This window comes from Stegodyphus dumicola, chromosome X2, assembly GCF_044657685.1.
Source record: "Stegodyphus dumicola isolate Sdum_Otavi_A_Nest chromosome X2, ASM4465768v1".
NCBI lineage: Eukaryota > Metazoa > Arthropoda > Arachnida > Araneae > Eresidae > Stegodyphus > Stegodyphus dumicola.
This window is the reverse complement of record NC_140781.1, coordinates 4,321,044-4,342,978: the sequence shown is the minus strand read 5'-3', so window position 1 is coordinate 4,342,978 and position 21,935 is coordinate 4,321,044. Positions and strand designations below refer to the sequence as shown.

The 21,935-nt window shown below is 31.8% G+C and overlaps 1 protein-coding gene across 1 annotated transcript in view; it reads left to right on the top strand.

Moving 5' to 3' along the window:
- LOC118192596 (uncharacterized) overlaps positions 1-21,656 on the top strand; it is a 92,553-nt gene extending 70,897 nt beyond the window's left edge. The window contains exons 6-8 of the mRNA XM_085809799.1: positions 12,485-12,560; positions 20,164-20,269; positions 21,436-21,656. Of these exons, the coding sequence (XP_085665925.1) occupies positions 12,485-12,560; positions 20,164-20,269; positions 21,436-21,504 (251 nt within the window). The 3' untranslated portion in view covers positions 21,505-21,656. The remainder of the gene's footprint in view (positions 1-12,484; positions 12,561-20,163; positions 20,270-21,435) is intronic.
- The last annotated feature ends 279 nt before the right edge of the window (positions 21,657-21,935 follow it).

Below are 21,935 nucleotides of genomic sequence, written 5' to 3'. Positions count from 1 at the left end.
CATTTTTGTAACATTTATTTTTGAAAAATAAGACTCTTTAATTGTGATCATGTAAAGCTTAAAATATATGACCTTTATAAATGTAAGATGTAAACGTTTTAAGTAATTGCATTCCTAATTTACTCTTAAGCATTTGATAATTTTTACGAAGTCAGTTTTGTTTTCAAAATTTTTAGTTATGTAGTTTTGTTTTCAAAGTTTTCAGTTATGTTCATTAATAAGTTGTTTTTAACCATAATGTGACCATTATACTGCTGTTTTGTTATTAGAGTGATATTACAAGACTGAAGTCAATTGCATGGATAGTTGTTTTAATTTTATCTGTTCGCATTTGCTAATAGTAAAAAAGTGTTTCTAAAACTAAAGCCAAAAAAAAAAAAAATAAATAAATAGCAGAGCAAAAAAAAATTTTATTGGAATTACTAAAATGACATCATGATTGGAACTTCACATCACAAAGTGCGAACAAGTGAGTTAGCTTCAAATTACAACAAAAGCACTATGTTGCCAAAACCTATAAAATAAATTATGTTATTATATAATATAACATTTTCCTTGTCATTAAAAAAGTGATAAACTAAAAGAGAAAGTCGCAAAAATCTCATCACGAAGAATCAACAGTTTCCCTGTAAATTGTGGTTAGTTACAACAAATTACACATCTTAAGGTATCTGCTGCACAATGATTCACTTTTCTAGAATGTTCAGTACTCTCCTGTTATTGGGACCAGGTTCAGAAATGTACATATGTATGTGTTCATGTATGCGTTTATTATATGTACCTACGTATGCATATGCATGTATATACACACAGACATATATGCCCATAGACACATACACCCTTGCATACCTACATACATTCCTGAATCGAGTTCTGATAGCGGAAGAGTACCAAATGTTCTCTCATATGAAAAGTGTTTGATATCAATATAGTTTGTATTTTGTTAAAGCTCTAGATTTTTTGACAGTCTCATTGCTGCAGTGTTATCAGCTTGAATTACTAGAACCTCATGCTGCTTGGTAACATCATTAAATAATCATTTTAACCAAATAACTTCTCTAGAACACTCTTTAGCGGCGATTAGTTCCGCATCGTTTGTCAAAGTTGCAATAACTGACTGCTTTTGGCTAATCCATGATGTAGCTCAACCACTATACAATATCACTACAACACTAGTAAATTTCCCTGGTTCTTGACATCCTCTGGAATTGGTGTCAGTGTAAGATTCCAGTATTCCTGGTTTGTGTTTGTTCTTGTTTCTAATACATTTAGTAAGGAGAACTTGTTATGTATCAGAATAGAGGTGTCACTTTGATTCAGTCATCTTTAGAAGGATTTTCAAGGTGATATAAAAAATGCCAATGGAGTATGGTACATCTGATCTTGTACCTAACGTATGATATATTAAATCTTATACAGCTTCTCTATAAATGTCTCTGTTTCGCATATTTTCCTCTTTCTTTTCAGTTGGACTTACCTTTAGGATGGAAGTTGACTGGCATGCAATTTTACATTCCAAATTTTCAAGTTTTTTTCTTGCATAAGCTTGCTGAATAATTTATTGCTTCCATCTTCTAAATGTTTAGTGTCAAGTCCAAGAAGGTATGCTGCTGGTTTAATTCAGAATGTGTCCTGCAAGGGACTTTTTCAGATTCTTATTGATGTAACTAAACCATGATCTACCTGTAAACAGATGATTAACTTCTTGCCACTTTTGTTTTATATATATATATATATATATATATATAGCAGCATGGATCAGCTTCACTTGTCTTAAAGCCAAGTTATGACAAAAAGTGTCAAAAATATTTATTCCAGCTGCGTGATGCTTGTTTTAAGTCCATACAGATTGCATTTCAGCTTTATCAAAACCACTACTTTCTGGTTCATGCATGTATATAGAAGCTTCAAGTTCTCCATATAACATTGCTGAACAGGCAACAAACTGAGCAAGATCCGTTTTCTCATTAGCTGCAATACTGAGAACTGAATGAACAGTTCTTAACTTTGTTATTGAACTAAATGTAGTATCATAATCAAATCTAAAACATTAAGTAAACCATTTAGCAGCAAATCTGCTCTTAAATTTATCAAAAAATCCATTTGAATTATTTTTTTAATCTTTTGCAACTCATTTGCATGGTATAGCTTTAGCATCTTTTGGTAATATTTCTAAAGCTTGTGTTTCTGTTTCCATCAGTGATGTCATCTCGTGCATCTATAGCTTCTTATGAGTGTACACTTTGTTTACTATATATGGGCTCCTTCATTAATACCTGGCTTTTCAGAGTCAGCAATAAAAGCTTCACCTATCATTATATAATCTTCAAAACACTTTGGCTTTCTCAATTCAGCTCTACTTCGTGGCTGTGCATTATTGTGCAAAGTAATGTTTTCACACCCTTTCTGTGCACTGCACCCTTCAGAATTTATCAGCTGCACCTAGAATACAACATTTTGTGAACAGATCACAATATTAGCTTCTTTAATTTTTGGTCATATCTCCGATCTCTATTATGCCCAGTTAGATAAGCCTTTGTAGTTTTACTATCTATTTTCCATCTTTGCTGAGAAATATGCATGTAACAAGCAAACCCTGTTATGCGACGATGTTTTGCTTGAGATTGCCTTTTAATCCATAGCTCATAAAGATTTATTCTATTGTTGATGATCTGCCAGGTCTATTTATTTGATTATTTGTATATATAACTACTTCAACCCATAGTGCTGCAGGAAAATGAGCCTTGAGAACTTGAGTACTTAAATGTTCTTGCAATTTTGATTATTGTACACATACCTTGCTTATTAGAGCCATTTTGCTCAAGAGTATAAGGAGCTGTTAATCTTTGAATGAATCCTTTAGAATGCAATATTGCCCACCCTTTGGCATTGTAAAACTTTCCTCCATTGTCACTAAAAAATTCTTTGACTGAATGTTCCAAGGTTTCAGCATGTAATATCATATGTTTTAATATATTTGCAGTTTCAGACTTTTCTTGATAAAATACTTATATTAAAACTTTGTGTAACTGTCTTTAAATTCAACTAAATAGCTTTCCTTCTGGAAAGAGTTATGAAATGCTTGCTTTTTTTCAAATGCCAAAAGATAAGTGATATGCTTTACCATAAATTCACAGTTTCCTGTCAGATGGTACTTTTATGCTTAATTCTTTCTCACTTGTGTTATTTATGTTTATCTTGATGTCCCTAACTGTTATCCAATAACTGCAAAAAGGAACTGTCTACTTTAGATGCATGCACTTATATTATTTTCTCAGGCCTAAATAGTTCATTACTGCCTTGTAGAAAGTACACTTACATTGTAAATTCCCTGCAGCCCTACTTGACTTTTAACCAGCATTCTGTAGCTGTTGAGATAAATTTACTGTTCTGATTTCTGTCTTGGGCAGCAAGTTAAAAAAAAAAAAAAACTCTTTGTATCAAGTACATACCAAATATTTTTTATATTTTTTATGTAGATTCTTTGGATTTTATTACCAATAATTGTATTGACATAAACTGTACCTTCCTCTATTACAACTAAAGTTTTCTTTTGTAACAGCCTGAATGCTACAGTGACTATGAAATTCACGGAATCAATTAAATATGTGAAACAGTTCATGCTGTCTCATAGCTCCGCCATAACTCCAAAATGATGTAGGATCACTCAAGGCTGTACAAGCTTCGTCACAAATGGACAGTTTGAATCAGTACTACAATAGTGTATTTTCTTGATTGATTCTTTTTGATCTATTCTTATGTAGTCTTCCATTAACACTCCAACATTTGTATTCTTAAAGACTTGCAGATGCTCTCTTTTCTTGATTGTCATCTGAATCTGTTTTTCATATATTTAGGTGGAAGTATTGTAATATTGCTAATCCCATAATCCCATTTACTGACTTCTTACCTTCTCATGGCTTTTAAATTCTCTTTCATAAGAGCAAAGTTAGGCTGTTAACTCATCACTGTTCATTTGTCTTCAATCAAGAATAACCATCATGATTTGAATGAATCATCATGATGGTTAAAAATTGTTTGGATAAGGTATCTAAAATCTAGCAGTTAAGCAGCATATCAGGTAAATTATTTTCATTTTATTTTTCATGTCTTGAATTCATTCCATATATTCTTTAATTTGGAAAGATGAGCTTCCATACTATCACTCTCATTCCACGTAAACTGGAAAGATTGCATGTATATATTATCAGGGTTGCCACACTACCTGGAAAACCAGGAGAACCAGGAAAAGTCAGGGAATTCGAAAATTGAACAAAATATTCAGAGAAAAGTCAGGGAATTTAAGTATTTTTGTCAAAATCTGGAAAAGTCAGGGAAGTTCATACAACGATCCCGCCAAAAAAAAGCGATTTTTGCGCCGACGTCGGAAGAGGTAACTTTTTTGGCGAATTATGTATCATGTGAGTGTCATTCGGGTAGCTGGCATAGAGCCAATTTTCGCAGCTCCAATTTGATTATCTTTTAGAAAGGCAAAGCAACTTTCCCGCAACTTTTGGTTTCCAATATTCTCGAGAATCGCATGTGCAGCGCATGAACTAAAGAAAGTACCTGTTCTCATATAAAACAAAATGGGTTTAATCCTAGTATACGGTACCATGGAGGTTAGAATCAAAGAATATGTATTGTAAAGAAGGAAAACCTCTCTGCAACACACGTGGCTGTGGCTCCGTTCCATCATAGAGGGAAAACAGCTGTGCATGTCTGATATATCTGTCGCCAAAGCTCGAAACCGGTGTCGAAGTTCGAAGGTCACGTTATCAAGAGTTCGTAAAATGAATATCGTTTAAAATTTCTTTAACAACTTGCGCTAAAAAGACGTGCCATATGCTTTTGTCTCAAACCGCGAGCGACGTGAACACCACGTCGATAAGCATTTATCTCAAAAATGAAAATAACGTGGTGCACACGTCGCCTAACAACGAGATTGTTTATTTCTCGAGTTACAGCTCTGAATTGCACTCGCAGATGCGGAGCGGCGTAAATGAGACACTTTACGGCTTGTTATATTGTAGCGCACGGCACTGCAACCGTGAAGTTTAGTCTTAGCACAAGTGGTTAATCTCTAAAGGAAAAGAAAATATTTTTTGCCGCAAGTAAATTAATTCATGGATTAGTTATTTTCAGGGAAAAAAAAAAAAAAAAACTACGAAAATCCGTTTTTAAAATTATTGCGAAAAATCCAAGAAGAAACGTCCTTTGATAAAACGTTTCTTCTTGGATTTTTCGCAATAATTTAAAAACGGATTTTCGTAGTTTTCTTTTTGTCAAAGAGTGTTTCTTCTTAACACGTGTTTCTCAATTTCCTGTACACATCGCGGAGAGGGAAATTCTGGCTGCCAGGTTCCGTCGCCAAATCCCTTGGCAAATTTTCCCTCCGCATTCTAGCGGCGTAATAGCATTTTACTTGTATGAAACCTTTTCTTCTTTACATAGACGTTCTTTGGTTAGAATAATAATGGGATTTGGCAACATCTTGATGCGCAGTAAACGGGTCATTTTGGTCTTGGCGACAATTTTCAAAATCGTGCCAAAGCCTTACCGTATACCAGAATTTTACCGCAAAATCTTTTTAAACCTTTTTTTTTCTTTTTAATAAATACCTTGCCATTTTGTAGTAAAATAAAAAATAGTAATCAGTCATCTAGGCTAGCCATGTAATATAACTATATTCGCTAAAATATCATTGATTATTCTAATTGAATTTTTAAGTAATTATTTTTATGTTATTCATATAATTTAATGTTGCTTCTTCCCTCTAAATTTATTTATTATTAGTGAATAATATTTCCAAATTTCAGGAAATTTTCTCTGGCATAATTCTGAAATTAATTATAGCAGTATGATTATAATGACATACCAGCACGAAATTTAATGCACATATTTTTTTCTTATGTATGCTGCGAAATAAATATAAAATACCTCAGTTTATTAAAATAGATTTCTTTCTTTCGTTTAGCTGCAGAATGTCTGCAAAAAAAGCCTTATTTTATTCCAGATTGGGAAGATTCTAATCTCAATCTTCAGTGGAGAAAACAACTATTATAATTATATTTGTGTTTTCAAGTGTTAAAGTGCCTTTTAAGAACATACCTCACGCAAATTAAATTTACCTAAAATCTAACCTAACTATTTAGCATTGCGTTGTGATTTATAAGGACCGGATTAGCCTCGTGTTGAACTGGTGATGATCATGAGTAATAATTAAATAAAATTATACAGTATTATAGATTTGTTATCCAATATATATATCTTAAATTTTATTAAGTTTCTTAAGTGGAAAACTAAACAAAATTATCAAAGTATACCAAGAATAATTAAGAATAAATGCCCTCTGGGATTTATTGAATAATTAAGTGAATTTGCTACACAATACAAGTAATACCATAATTAATTTACCTCTTAGCACAGCCAACGTACATTACGCGGATAGACTGGAATTTTCTTGAAACACACCTGGAAAAGTCAGGGAATTTCATTCTCCTGTTTGAGTGGCAACCCTGTATTATGCACTTGGTTTTCCAATAATGCTTCAAATAACATATAATTCCAACAATACTTCTCTGACAGTCTGAAATTTCCTAACTTTTTGAAAGGTTTCTTCTGGCACAGAATTTGTTAATAACCGCATACTACTTATATTTGCCTTTTGAACAGCTTTATTATATTTCTCTTGTTGAGCAACTGAACTAGCTACTAGAATATTTTCAGGTTTCACTAAAGTTCTTTCAACAACTTCTAAATCATCAAGATTATAGTTTAATGCATATTTTATCCTGTATTTCCATACAAGCTAATTGCTTTCTTCTGCTAAAGACTTTACTTGGACTTTGGATACTTCCATCCTTTGATTTTTAAATTTCTTTCTGTTGCTATGATGAAAACAAAGCACTAAATTAGGCTCAACAAGTTTCCTTCTTTTCTTCATAAAAACAATAATTCAGATTACTCAGTTCAGTGTAGAAGCTTGTTTGAACTTTAACATAAAAAATGACTATGTTGTTGGAACTTTACACCTTCACAAAGTTAGATCAAGTGATCTAAATTTGAATGACGACAAAAATAATTTATTGTTAAAACCCATAAACTGAATTATACAGTATTATAGATTTTTAACATAAGATACTCTTAGCAGACAGATTCTTAAATATTTTTATTGTTGACTTCTAATGCCATACTTCTTGTATCATTTTGAGACAGATATGCATTCATCCATTTTTTACAATTCCACTTTGCTTGACAAGCATCAAAGCTTGCTTTCACTTTTCAGATCTTACTGCAGCTCCAGAATATGAAATTCCTTTCAACACAATGATTTTGGTTTTGATAAGATAGCTGTAATAATAATAGGCTGCAAAAATAATAAACTAGATTAAATTAGAAGGTTAAAGAAGAGCAAAATTTTCCGTTAAGTTTCTCAAAACTTTTCTCCTTTTCCAATATGAGCAACATCCGATTCCATGTAAATATGTCATAGGGATTCTCCTCTTTTTTATAGGTCAGAAAGAAAATGCTAACTCTCCAAAGCCACTCAAATGCAAAAAGTGTGATTATGGCCAAATGGCAGTACAGTATCAATTAATGTATTGTTATTGGTCTAGGTGCTATTCCATAGCCAGCAATTGTGTGAAAATGAGGTGCAGGAATCACAGTTGGTAGAAAAATTGCATTTATCCTACATGAGGCTTTATATTGACCTTTATAGTCTACTTTCCTAGACTTTCAAAGGGGTAAAAATCTTAAAAAATAAAAAAATCTGAAAGGATTTCAGATTTTATATTACACCCAAAAGGGAGTTTTTTAGCATTTTGTTTGTTACCTTTACTTATTAAATATCATGTTCTTCACACTTAAACCATAAAATTGAATGCAACAGCAATATCACAAAATATTTAAAAGAGCATATCTTTAGAATTTTCAATACAGTCTCGCATGCTGGAGATAATTTTTTTTTTTTTTTTCTCATACAGTGTTGCTCGTTTTGAAATCGTTGAGTTTGTTAATCAAAAATTCGTTAAAGTTTCCCAAAATGTGAAATAGATAATCAAACCATTTCCAAATTCGGGCTTCAAGATGCCCATATTCAAATGGAAAACAATGTTGTTCAAAATTTGATGTCTCTAGATACCGTTTTTTTCCGCAGTGCGAGAAACATACATACTGCATTATATTTAAAGAAATTAAATAGTGCAGATCCTTCATTATTTAATTTCTTTAAATATAATGCAGGGCTCTAATATTTGGTGGCAACACTATGAAAAGTAGAACAGCATTTATAGTGAACTGATGCAGAATGCCAAAAAAAATTAATAGCCCTTCTGGGCTAATTGTCCCTTTGGACTAAAAAGCTGATGGTCCAGAGGATTTTGTTCTGCATTAAAATTGGATTTTCTGTATGTATTACTACCAAAACATATTCATATCTTTAGAATTACTTAAGTGTTATGGAATACACAAATATTATCTTAAGACACAATAACACGCCAAATAAATACTAATTCAGAAGACAAACAACAAAAATCAGCGTTATATTTACAAAATTTTCACAGGACTAGTTTCGATGGTTTTACCAAACCACCATCCTCAGCTGCAAAACTGCAAATGAACAAAATAGGAAAAAATGATTAGATAAGATAAGAAAGCCTGGGCAAGAATAAGCAAGTGGCACCATCTGTTGGTGAAACCAGAACTCAAACATAATTTCTTTAAAGGCCGAAAAAGGCACACTCTTGTTTTAGGAGGTTATAAATATTTCTTATAGGTTATAAAATGCACACTCTTGTTTTAGGAGATTATAAAAATTCTGTTGTCATTCCCTTCTTTCCATCAATTAGCTATAAAGTTGCACATATTTTGCAGAAATTTAACTTTCGGGTTGTTTATCATCCCATCGATAAAATTCCGAGTTCCATGCTTAAGGACCCCATTCCAGATATGAATTCCTGGGGTATTTATAGGATTCCTTGCCAGTGTGGTTTAATTTACATTGGCCAAACTAAGAGAGCCTTAAAATTTCGCATCAAGGAACATGAGGCATATGTTAGAAAAAAGGAAACACAGAAGGTTTCTGTTGCGCAACATTGTTGGTCCGAAAATCACACTTTCAATTTTTCTGCTGCCAAAATTATTCAAAAAACATCTTCCATTGGAGAACTGGATTTTCTAGAGGCATTTCACATTCATAAAAATCTTTCTGTTCTAGTTAACGATCCTAATTCCAATCCAAATTTGCCTTCGGCCTTTAAAGAAATTCTGTTTTAGTTCTGGTTTCACCAACAGATGGCGCCACTTCCTTATTCTTGTCCAGGCTTTCTTTTCTTATCTAATCATTATTTCCTATCTTGTTCATTTGCGGTTTTGCAGCTGAGAATGGTGGTTCAGTAAAACCATCGAAACTAGTATTGTGAAAAAAATTTTGTAACTATAACGTTGATTTTTGTTGTTTGTCTTCTGAATAAATTATCTTCTTAAAATAAAAAGAAAATAATGCCAGAAAAAAATGATGTTGAGAGAAAAAGTAATAAATGATAAAGATACACTTTAATGAAATAAAGATGTCTTTATAAAATACATCAAAATAGTATAATTAAAAAAAATCATGTATGCACCCACAAAAGTACTTTCGAAACAATTTATTTGCTTTTCAAATGAAAGGTGTGAAATTAAAATGAATACATTAATCACAAAAATTCTTCATGTGATATTTTCCTTGAATTTGACTTTGCTTTCTAGGACTTGCATTTGGATTTATAAAACTACTAACATTTAAAAAAAGTGAAGAAATGCTTTCTGTTTCTAATCAAGAAAATTTTTCATGTACTATTTTAATAATCTATCTCTATTTACCACCAGTGTAAACAAACTTGCTCATTCTGCAGAATGTAAGCAAACCCACTTAAGATGCATTTAAATTGGAACTCAGCATCTGAATTATTGTGCCTCTTCTTACATTAGATCTGTCTCAGTAACCAAGTGTTTTCTTATTTTGCATTGCACCTGGGCTCCTAAGTTACTTCACCTAAACTTTTGAATCTTTTCTTTAGGGAGTATTGTAAATATGTGTTCATTTCACATTTGCCTGTAAATCTATTTAATTTCAAGGCTAGATTATTATTGCTATGGTCACAATTAAAAGGACTTTAACAAGTGTTGTTTTTTGGTTAAACATTTGTTGAAATCAAAGAAGTTGCATAAAACACTTCTAAACAAAACTTCAGTGACATTTGTGTTCACTTTATGTAGTATTTGTTGTTTGTAAATCTCGAAAATAAGCGATCAGTCATTTTGAGTAAGCCTATTTCTTAGAATATTCAGTGTCTTCTATAAAAATTGTTGTGCCATGAAGGAAACACAAGCCTAAAATTAGGATGAAAGGGTAAAACACACTGGGATATGCAAATGATAAGAGTTTCATAGTATGCATACATTACAGGCAAGAATAATGTTTCTTCCAGTATCAAATTGTGATTTTTTTATTTTATTGTGGGAGGATATATAGCAACAGAAGGAATTATTATCCTCATTTATTGCCTACTTCATGTGTAGATTCTTGTTTACTCCTCCTTTTGTGTTGAGATCATATTATACCTCATGGTAGAAGAAGGAACTTATTCCAATATGTCTCAGAATTCTGGAAAATTGTAACTTACTGGGATTGTGGATTATTGCACAAAACAATTGTTACTCATGTTGGTTGAGATCTGGTGTCTGTTATGAGAATCTGTAATCAGGGCAAGCTGCAAATATAGGCGACATAAACACTTAGTTTGCCAAATTTTTCAAAGGCTCCAACTAAGTTATTCTAATGGGTGGCTATCTTTGAATAATTAATATGCTTAGTTTGTACAGAGCGTTAATTGTGATGATTTTTTAGGGTACTAAAATGCTTTTGCCAAGCCTATCTGCTGTTGATGGGTCCAGAAGGGCCATTTATCTTCTACCTAACAGTGCCCAAGATGAAGACATCTTATCCGCCTTATTGCACCAGCCACATAGTGCACCTTGGGAAACTGAGTTTATTGTGCATTATTAGTTATATCTGCATAAATGGTGCAAAAATGTCAGCAGTAATACTGATTCTCAACAAAGCAAACATTAGTTTGTTTTCTGTTGACAGTAGAGCACAGGAGTCAGAATTTGCAATAGTGTATTCAATAATGCACATAGGAACATCAGAGTGCCACTGGTGTACATCATCACAATCTGTAGTTTGTATATCCATTGGTTTAACCTGCCTGTTTTTCATGACTGAAATTTTAATGCCTATGGTTGCTGCATGTCTTTGGGGCCTGCATTGCCTCACCAGCAGAAAGTTGCATATTACTCATACTGTCCTGTGTTTCGTCAATACATAAGCAGTTTGACGCCTTGGCCCGTGCTTTGCCGAGATCTGTTCACATTTGAGAATGTTTAGTCAGTGATTACAGGGAAACTGGTATGAAAAAACTTGCAGCAATTACATCAGATTAACTCTTGCACAGGACTGAAGCCATAAAGACTGCAGGCTCCATATCTTCCACCAAGTCTGTTTGACTCCATGCCTAGTTGTATACAAGCTGCTACTGTTGCCGGAGGCAAATTTTTAGGGTACTGATTTCTGCACATGCTATGCTTCAAAATTGAATGAAATTTTAATCATTTCATCCTTTCATTGAAATGTTTTCAAAAAATTAATTATTTCACTTATCGTTTTCCTTCATGGCATTATTTTAATGACTAGTGTTGTGGGAGGATATATAGCAACAGAAGGAATTATTATCCTCATTTATTGCCTGCTTCATGTGTAGTTTCTTATAGGAACTGCATCATTGGCCTATTTGAAAATTTTTCTTTTCATTATGAATAGGAAGGAGGTTAAGAAAATTTGATTTTTCAGCTTACTAATGACCAAGTGGCTAAAACCACAAAAATGTTGTTTTTCGTAGTTTGCCTAGCCTGGCTGCATACGTTTTTTCTTATGTGTGGTGTAAATATGGACTAGTTTTCCTTCATATTTACGATACATGTGAAGAAAGTCCTCCATGGCAATATCCCTCATAAGTAGTAGTACTTTTTTTGTTTACTTTCCATGATTAAATTATCTAGTTGAATTTGCACTGCAATTTTAGCCTATAATTTGCAATTTAGATATGAAAAATTGAAATGATGAAATTTCATTCTTCATCTGTCAGCCCCTTTGCAGTAATCTTTATTTAAAAAATTATCCAACTCAGAATTGAATTCTCCTGGTAGTAAATGATGTCATGCTTCAGCTTACATTTACAGCTCAACTAGATTTCTAAATTTTTCTCTCCTGAATGTAGCAAGAATTGATCTTTAAAAGTAGCTGAATTTTCTCTTTCTGTTTTTTAAAAGCAAATATTATGAATGAATCCATTATTAAGTTTTTATTTGTGTATTATTCTGATTGTGTATGTAATTTGTATTGGTAAGTAAATAATTACTAAGTATTATACATTTTTAACAGAAATGAAGAAAACTACCAAATGTCTTTTGCATCAAAAATGTTTTGCCACTAAAGAATGTAAAGTGCACATTCAGAAGTAAGTAAAGATTGTTATATATCAAAATCGTAAAAAACAACCTTATATTTAGCGTAGGTATAATGAAACACTCAATCGATTTCGAGGGCAGCTAAAGGTCCCTCCTCATCAGGAGAAAGAAATACATAGAAAGAAGAAAATAGGAATCACAGAAACACGGGGTGCTTATCAGCACTGCACGTGGTTATAACTAGATTTTTAATCAGAGTTGCACTGGCCGCCTACTTTTACTGAGCCAGGCTGTCTGATCAAGCATAAAGAAATATTAGCGAAGTTAAAATAGGGAGCGAGGGGCAAATGCACATTACGCTCAAAATCTGAACTTCAAATAATGGAAAGCAACCACTGAACGGATTTTTATACCCTCTGGTAGTACCAAGTGCGAGGAGGTAACACCATCTATCGGCAAAAATAATTGAATTAAGACAGTAGAATTTTAAAGGCATTAGGAAGGACTGGATTGGACTTCAAATCATTAACTAAACTTTCTAAATCTTTGTGAATGTGAAAAGCCTACATATTAATATATGACATGATATATTATGATAATTTATAGTATATCATGTCAGTGTGGTTTAAGATATATTGGCCAAACAAAAAGAGCGTTGAAGTTTCGTATCAAGGAACATGAATCTTATGTCAAAAAAGGGGAAATTAACAAGTCTTCAATAGCGTATCATAGCTGGACTTTTAACCATAATTTTGATTTTGGGTCTGCAAAAGTCATCCAAAAGACTTCTTCCATAGGCGAATTGGATTTTCTTGAGGCTTTTCACATTCACAAAGATTTAGAAAGTTTAGTTAATGATTTGAAGTCCAATCCAGTCCTTCCTAATGCCTTTAAAATTCTACTGTCTTAATTCAATTATTTTTGCCGATAGATGGTGTTACCTCCTCGCACTTGGTACTACCAGAGGGTATAAAAATCCGTTCAGTGGTTGCTTTCCATTATTTGAAGTTCAGATTTTGAGCCTAATGTGCATTTGCCCCTCGCTCCCTATTTTAACTTCGCTAATATTTCTTTATGCTTGATCAGACAGCCTGGCTCAGTAAAAGTAGGCGGCCAGTGCAACTCTGATTAAAAATCTAGTTATAACCACGTGCAGTGCTGATAAGCACCACGTGTTTCTGTGATACCTATTTTCTTCTTTCTATGTATTTCTTTCTCCTGATGAGGAGGGACCTTTAGCTGCCCTCGAAATCGATTGAGTGTTTCATTATACCTACGCTAAATATAAGGTTGTTTTTTACGATTTTGATTGTCACATTAGCGTGTTTCTCTTCTAGTCTATTGTTATATATGTATCTTTTTATCACTTATTGTGTAAGTAAGTTTTTTAGAACTATTAGTGCTGAATGGAAAGAAGATAAAAACTGTTTTGGTACTTGTGTACTATTGCAACCATTTTTGTAGAAGTAATCAAATTTTCAGAAAGTGCCAAACTCTGACAGCCATGCACATAACAATTCTTCCAGCAACTATACTCATAAGCGTTTCAGTCAAGCAATGCCGCCATTTTCATATGCGTTCAATTTAGTTGTATTCCAAGTTCCAATGGTTTCTATGTCCAAATTGTGACATTTTCTTATCTTAAACTTAGTTTTAAAATATGAGCTTTTGGAATTCTCCAGCAAAGAAGAAACTACAGTAAAATTGCAGCAGTAATACAGAATTTTGCTGAATTTTCCTAAATGGAACAATGAGGGAATGCATTCAAGATAGGTGCTGTTTCCAAAGATTGCATGAAGTCAATTCTCTGATGTTTTTTTAAGTGAAAACAAATCACTGTGTACTTCAGGAGAAGAATAATGCACAAAAAAAAAAAAGTTGCAGAAAGATTCGAAGAAGAATGTTTTATTTTTTTTTAATGTATGACTAATCCTTATTTAATAATTCAAATTTGTATTTGGAATTTCTAAAGTATTTTTTTTTTCCCGTATGGTGGTATTGTTTACCAAACTTACTACAAATATTGATAATTTGAGAATCTTTCTAAAAAAGAAAGTGGGAAAACTACCATCTTGCCCATGCTACGTAACTTTTCCATTTTCATCCATAAAAAAATCACTAAATTGCACAAAGATGGTTGTGATAGTACGTAAGTACCATTTTTTGAACTAGGATATGCAGTAATAAGAAGTTGTAAATTTTATCTAATTCTAATTCTTTGGCTTTGTTATATGCTTATCAGTAATGCAGTATGTTTGATTACAAACTTTAGACTTCTCTCTTTCTCTTCATAGCATTAAATCACTATATATACAAGCAAGTATATTTAAATATAAGCAACTAAATGTAGACCTAAGCACTTGAAGTTATTTTCTGTTGTTCTTAACAATAATATTTCAGTCATAATTTTTCAATGAATGAATGGTAGATTGATTATCTTTAGCAATGAATGAAGATATTTATAACAGCATTATAAAGTTGGATAGATGCAAATATGTATTTAAAATTTAAACCTTTCTTTGGGGGGATTTACTTTCTCTGACAGAATACAAGTTAAGGACTCCAGCAGTGTTTACTTGACTATAAAAACCCTTTAATATTGCATTGATCAGCTCTGAATTTATTTTCTACACCATCGAAGATTGAGCTTAATTTTCTTTAAAACATATCACAAATTTTAATGTTTATTATTATTGTGAGAAATGAAATATTATTGTCATCTAGAAACTGCGCATTGTTAAAAATGTGTAATTTGGAAACTAAAAGTGTTTTCATGTTTAATTCAGTTTTCTTCTTTTCCAAAGATAGCTGTTACTCAGGCAGAAATGTCGGACTTTACATTTTAAGAATGGCAGGTGTAAATATGAGGTCTATTCACAAAGTAACTTACATTTTGCTGCTGTGCAGTGAGAGATAGTGTTAATATCCCCTGCCTTGGTGTTGGAGGGCCTACTGAATTCTTATGCATCTGGTTATAATCGTTCATGGCACGTATTGCCTCTGCTTTGTTCACTGTGAATGTTTAAAATATGTGTGGCAATAGAAAATCCCGCCAATTGTGCAGTGCGATCAATGATTAGATTTTTGTTCACCCAATTCTAAAACTGATAACAATGTATATCAATATGCAGCACAATGAATGTGTGATTCACAGATCCCTGAAACCAGCCTTTACCACCAGGGTGTAGTTGGTGGTATAAATTTTCAAATTATTTTATGTTTGAAACTCTGTTTATAAATTTTGTCCCAACTTAATTTAAAAAGATCATTAAATGCTCCTCTAAAAATGATTCCATTATCACAATAAATTGTGCTTGACCTTTCTTGTTTGGTGATAAACCATCTAGTGCCAATAAAGGTATCCAAAGTTAAGAAACTTACCAGTTCCATGTGTTTGACTCAAAACTCCATGTAAGTAAACAACACTATCCACACTTCTTCCCCAGTTTTCAAAAGCAAAGTCCCTGACAAATGAATTCTTACAGCTTTGAAAGCTGACGGTATTTAATTCAGTCTGGTGGCAAAGCTGTAGGTTCACTTGTCATAGATTAACTTTAAATGCTTACATGTTATGCAGTTACATAAAACATTCTTAATTGTTTTTCTAGCTTCAATTATCCAAAACCTTTCTAATAATAAAATTTGCATTATTTGAGTTCATGAATGACAGTGCAGGTAATAACCAAGTAAATTCATATTTGTTTTATAACATTATTGAAATAAGGATTTTTCATCATCGTGATGCATTACCTTGGTTCTTATTAAAATATTACTGTAATCTTTAAAACTAACAAAATTTTAAAAATTTACATCAATTAAAATAAATAATAGCTTTGAACTAAACAAATCAAGGACTTTTCATTATTTTCAATTTCAGAGGGGGGGAGTTCTTTTTTTTTTTTTTTTTTTTTTTTTTTACGCCAAGTTTGCCATTAATTATTTTAAAATCTTAAAACCCAAGAAAACAGACTAATTAATTTAGCATAATTTGATATGTTGTTTAGAAGCCAAAGGTATGCAGCTTTTGCGAAATCAATAGTAACCATTCTAGTCTTTTCTTTCTAAATCTGCATCTTTAGGCTCACTATCAATTTTGCCAACTGGAAAGCATTCAGAATTTTCCTTTAGCCACAAAGGTCCCTCCTATCACATGGAAGCAATCATGCCCAGAACAGAATAGTCACATTACAGTAAATGAAGTTCTTGTACTCCCTGAAACATGTTTTCATGCCTGAGGCTTTGTCAACTGACCAATTTCTTTAACTCGGTTGGTCACGAAAATTAACCAGTTTCCACCAAATGGTTGCAGTAGAATCAGACCAAAGTGTGATTTTAAGATCTAATAAGTCAAGAACTTTAGTTCTACATTTCTTAAGGCTAGCATCTATACTTCAGGCCTGACACCTAACCAGGATAAGTGTTGAATCCTGGAGAAGGCGTGGATGTTTATAAATGTATAATGTCCGTGGGGCAGGGATATACTCTAAATATTCGGGGACCCAAAAGTCTTCTTGAGAGGTTGGGAGTAGAAAAGGAGGGCTGGGAGAGCCCCAGATCCGACCCCGAGTGTTCTTTTTCAAAATTCAGGGTGTAAGTTAAGGTTGGGCTGTCTCCTATATGGTGCTCAAGACTTGTGCATTTGACTTCCTGCCATCATGAATGCAATGAGCTTGTGCTGCCCTTTGTCACACAAATGAGATTGGTAACAACTACAAGCCATTAACTCCAATTGTAGCATGCTTGGAGGTTTGATAGGAACTACTGTAGACAGTGTTTTACACTGTGTTTTTTTGAAAAAAGTTAAAGCACAATCCTTGCCTCTTTAGAAATAGAACCCTGTCATTCACGGATATGTCTTGAAATTTAGGTCATTTATATATAATATGATTATCCAATCAGAAAGTATACTTAGATTTATTTAATTTATTTCTCCTTTTTTCCCATGTGAACAGCACTTCTTCGGAGAAAGGAGCTTTCTACTAATGCTTCCAAATTATCCTTGGCTTGTCCACTCAGGGATCACTCACCAAATAATTTTCAACAATTTTTTTTTATATTCATGTTATATCAATTAATTTTATTATGTTATTTTACTGAATTGTTTTTATTTGAGTTTTAATGTTTGTACATCCTGTTAGACTGTTAATCCCTTTCTTGATTTAATTTTCATTTAATTATTATCTCTTGATTGTTTCATTAATTTTGCAGCGTACTGCATGTCTTTATTATTATCTTAATTTGAAATTTCTGAAATTTTGTTTATATCTGTATAAATTTTAAAAAATAATTTAGAATAAGTAAAATGTAAGAAATCATCAGTATTTAATTAAATTTTTAAGCAAGTTAATAGAAAGTGTTTTTTTTTTTTTTTTTTTTTTTTTTTTATGAAATTGAAGAAATTAATGTCTAACATAAAACTTGTAGAAAGGCTGCTATCCTTTCTGTCTGCTATACATAAGTATGTATGTTATACATTAAATATATAAAACAATTTTAATTCTGCATTCACTTGGGAAGACCCCATTTTTATATTTTACCTCGTGCTTTTATTTCAGTTTGGAATATGGTAGCAGTAAAATTTTACTTATTCTTCCCCTTTTTTAGTTTAGTGACTTTAAGGTAACTAGCTACATTTTCATTTTTATTTAGCTACATTTTTATTTTTATTTCTTCTTTACTTAAAAGCAGTTTTACATCTTTGCAACTCTGTTGCTTATTCTACTGATTTGAACATGCCTCCAAAAACAAAATCATGAATATGTGAAAAGTTGAGAACTACTGCTACAAAAGATTAATTTAACATTAACTTTTATTAGATTTTCTTTAACCTGAGTCATTTAACTTAACCATTTGCTAAATAAGATAATTTGTACTGTCAAAAGACGTTAATCCGGACTCATTGGGACTCCGGCGATTCCGGATTATCGATTTTTCCGGATTATAGATCATCAGTTTAAATCGCGTAAGATGGTATGCAGAAATTCTAAAATTAAAAATATGAAAACGTAATTTATGAAATAAAGAACAATTATGATCTAAAGGGTATCAAAATTTACAAAAAAAAAAGCTTAATATTTATTTGTTTACTTTATTAAACATTTCTTTCAACGTAAATTGTTTAAGTTGCTTCGTTTTATGTGATAATACTTTCTCTTTAATTCTATAAACAGACATAATTTTTTATTCAGTTACAAAGTTCAGTTTTTGTTCTGGTTTTGTTCTGTTCTGTTATGTTTGCTGTGCCGAGAATACCGACTAACTTGTCAATCGAAATTTTTTCGTTTTCACTAACCTCTCTGTCACATTCTTCATGTCTTAATCCATTTTTTGCAGCAATTCCACTTTTTGTTTGATGGACATCGAAACATACTTTCATTTTGTACGATCCTTTGGGAGCTCCAGAATCGGAAATTCTATTTGACATAATCGAAAGTTCAAGTTTACTTTTATAGTATTGCTCTTACAGTCTGCAAAAAATAATAAGCCGGATCCAATTCGAAAATTAAGGAACAACGCAATCATCAACATTAACTGAAATAGATAATTAGATAATTTTAGCTTACACCGTCCGTTATACATAAAACACGCATGCAAAAATGTATTCTGCGCTTGCGCACACGCAAATGGGCAGTCGTAAGAGGTCTTACGCGCACGCGTAAACGCTTATGCGCATGTGTCAACGCGGCGCATGCGCAGAAAGTTTTTAGCTTTGAGGTCCGGATTATGGGTGTCCGAATTAATGACTTTTGACTGTATTGTATTTGAGTTTTTCTACCTCTAATATTGTTTAGTAGAATTGTTTCAAAAGGAATGTAGATACCATAAACGTTTTCATAGGACACTGTAAATGAGTTGTAACCATTAAATAGATGTAAACTCGGTATATTTCCTATGTAACACCAAATTTTTGGCTTAGATTTACCACATTTATTTGGGAAATAATAATTACATTCACTTGTCACCTTATCTTTTGGAGATTCATTGTTGTAACACTTTTAAGTCATTGAATGATTTATTTTGTTTTAGAAACAAACCTAACTCGGGTAACTTCAGTGATTTTGAGGATAGAAAACTTTAGTGATTGTTTCTTTTTTTCAATTTGTTGGTTTTGTTATTAATGCTAATGCAGAAAAATATTCTGTAATGTGTTTCTTTTTCTGAAATTTCACAAGCTGTTATATTATTACTTCAAGGGATGAAAAATGTTATTGGTTTACTTTCCTACTAGAAACAGTGATTTCCAGTCCCCCCTCCATGCACCCCTTTTGACACTACTCGGATATCATCTCCTATCCTTTCCCAAACTCCAAACTAAATGTACATTTATTTTGATTTAGACTATTTTGTAACATGTTTTTATAAATGAAGCAAAAATTTATAGAAAATGTTCATAACTACAGCAATTTGAATAAAAGTAGTTTTTTATATATGTAAACTAAAAGTAAATACTTATCAGTTAAATGAAGGCCGTATTTCTCCCTGAGAGTATGAAATGTTCTTAGTTGGCAACCCCTGTATTTATTATTTTTCATGCTGTTGTGCAGGATTTAAAAATTTAAGATTTTTGTTGTAGTAAATTTGTTGTTCTTATGAGTGTGTGTGTTGAAATTTTATTCATTACATTTTTATTCATGTACAAAATATTTGTTTCAGAAAATATGTATCACCTTTTGAAATATTTAAGCAGCAGCAAAAGGCCCTTGTGAAAAAAAATATGCTGTGCAAATGTAATAGAATGATGGCTAAATTATACTCTGAGGTAAGACATCCCAAAAGTGTGTTTGTTTCTTACTTGCATACTCTTTCAGTATGTTACTTTAATAACTTACTGCACATACACTTTTCAGCTTGTGTAAAATTTGATATGTAAAGATATAACAATATTCTTGTTCATTATGTTATGTGTGAACCAGAAAGTAAAAGATTTAAAGTAATTCCTAAAAGCATTGATTTCAAATAGCATTGACTTCAAAGCTATTTACTGCAAGTAAATTTTTCATTTATAACCAGAAAATGTTTTATTGACAGGAGCTGTATTGCTTATCTAAAGTTTTATGTAATAAATTTTTATTTCAGTTCCTAATTGAAGTACTTGATTATTGATGGAGTAGGTTGAATATAGTTTAATATTTTCTTAAATAAAATGAAATATTAATTAATGCATTTAATGTTCATAAAGCTTTAAATAATGACCTGATTATTTCATGAATAATGACTTACTCTAACCTAAACTGTTTGATTTCAGATATCACACTTTTTGAAAAGATTGAAAATGTATAAAAATATCCAACCAATTTCATTAGTTTTTTGGCAAATTTAACTTGAAATACAAATATCTTAAATTTATAATTTATCAAACATTTGCTTTGCATTTGACAATATTTTTCTTTCAAAAAAAAAAAAAAAAAAAAAGCACAAATTTTAGTATCATGCAGTTTTGCTGTGCATGCATGGGCATTTTATCAGTTCTTTACTCTTAATGTATTTAATGTTACTGAATTCTGTGTATGATTGTATGTAATTAGATTTATGATTGCATGTAATTAGTTAGAAACTCAACTATAATTCAAGTCTTCTAAATTTTAGTTCTAGTTGAGTTGAGGCCTAATGTTAGAAGAGCCTCAGGTCCATACTTACATGTAGATCATTCATTCTTCAGATATGGTTCATACCACACACTTCAAAGAATTCCTGTGTAAGGGAAGAAGATTTTTTAAAATTTTTGTGTGCAATTAAAATTACTCTAGATTTTTTTCTGTGTTTTTATGGTTCTAAAAAAGTTCCATGTCATCATTATGCTATTTTGGGAATATAAACTTTTAAATTTTTTTAAATTACAAAGTGTGATTAATATGTGTAATTTATGTAAGAAAATAAAATTTTGTATTTCTTGAAAAGCTATTTATTCATGACATTAATTTTTAGAGATTGAAGGAGGCTGCATTAAAAGGCAAATTAGATCATGCTTTGAATGAACAGCTACTTTCGCCTTAAAAGTTTGCTAAGGAATTATCTGTGATATGTAAAATATGTCTTGTATGTTCTACAGTATGTAGACTGTAAAAAAACTGCCTTCATTGAAGATGTTTTATAGTATTTTCTATTTGTAATGTTTGCCATTAAAAATTGTTTCTAGTCTCTTTTGATTTACTAAAAATTTTCTTTGCAGTACTGTACTTGTAGAGTACACATGCTGAAATCTGGATATCCAATATCCAGACCTTCAGACACAATATCTGGATACAAGCAAAATAAATAAAATTATTTTAAATCCCCTCATTACAAAGTCTTAGAATATGGAACATATCTTCAAAAGAAAGTATTGAAGATGTGTCATAAATGCTATTTTCTGCCTACCAACAGATACCTGCATGTCATTTTTCAAACATCAACTGGCTATGGAGTTGTACTGTGGCCAGAATGAT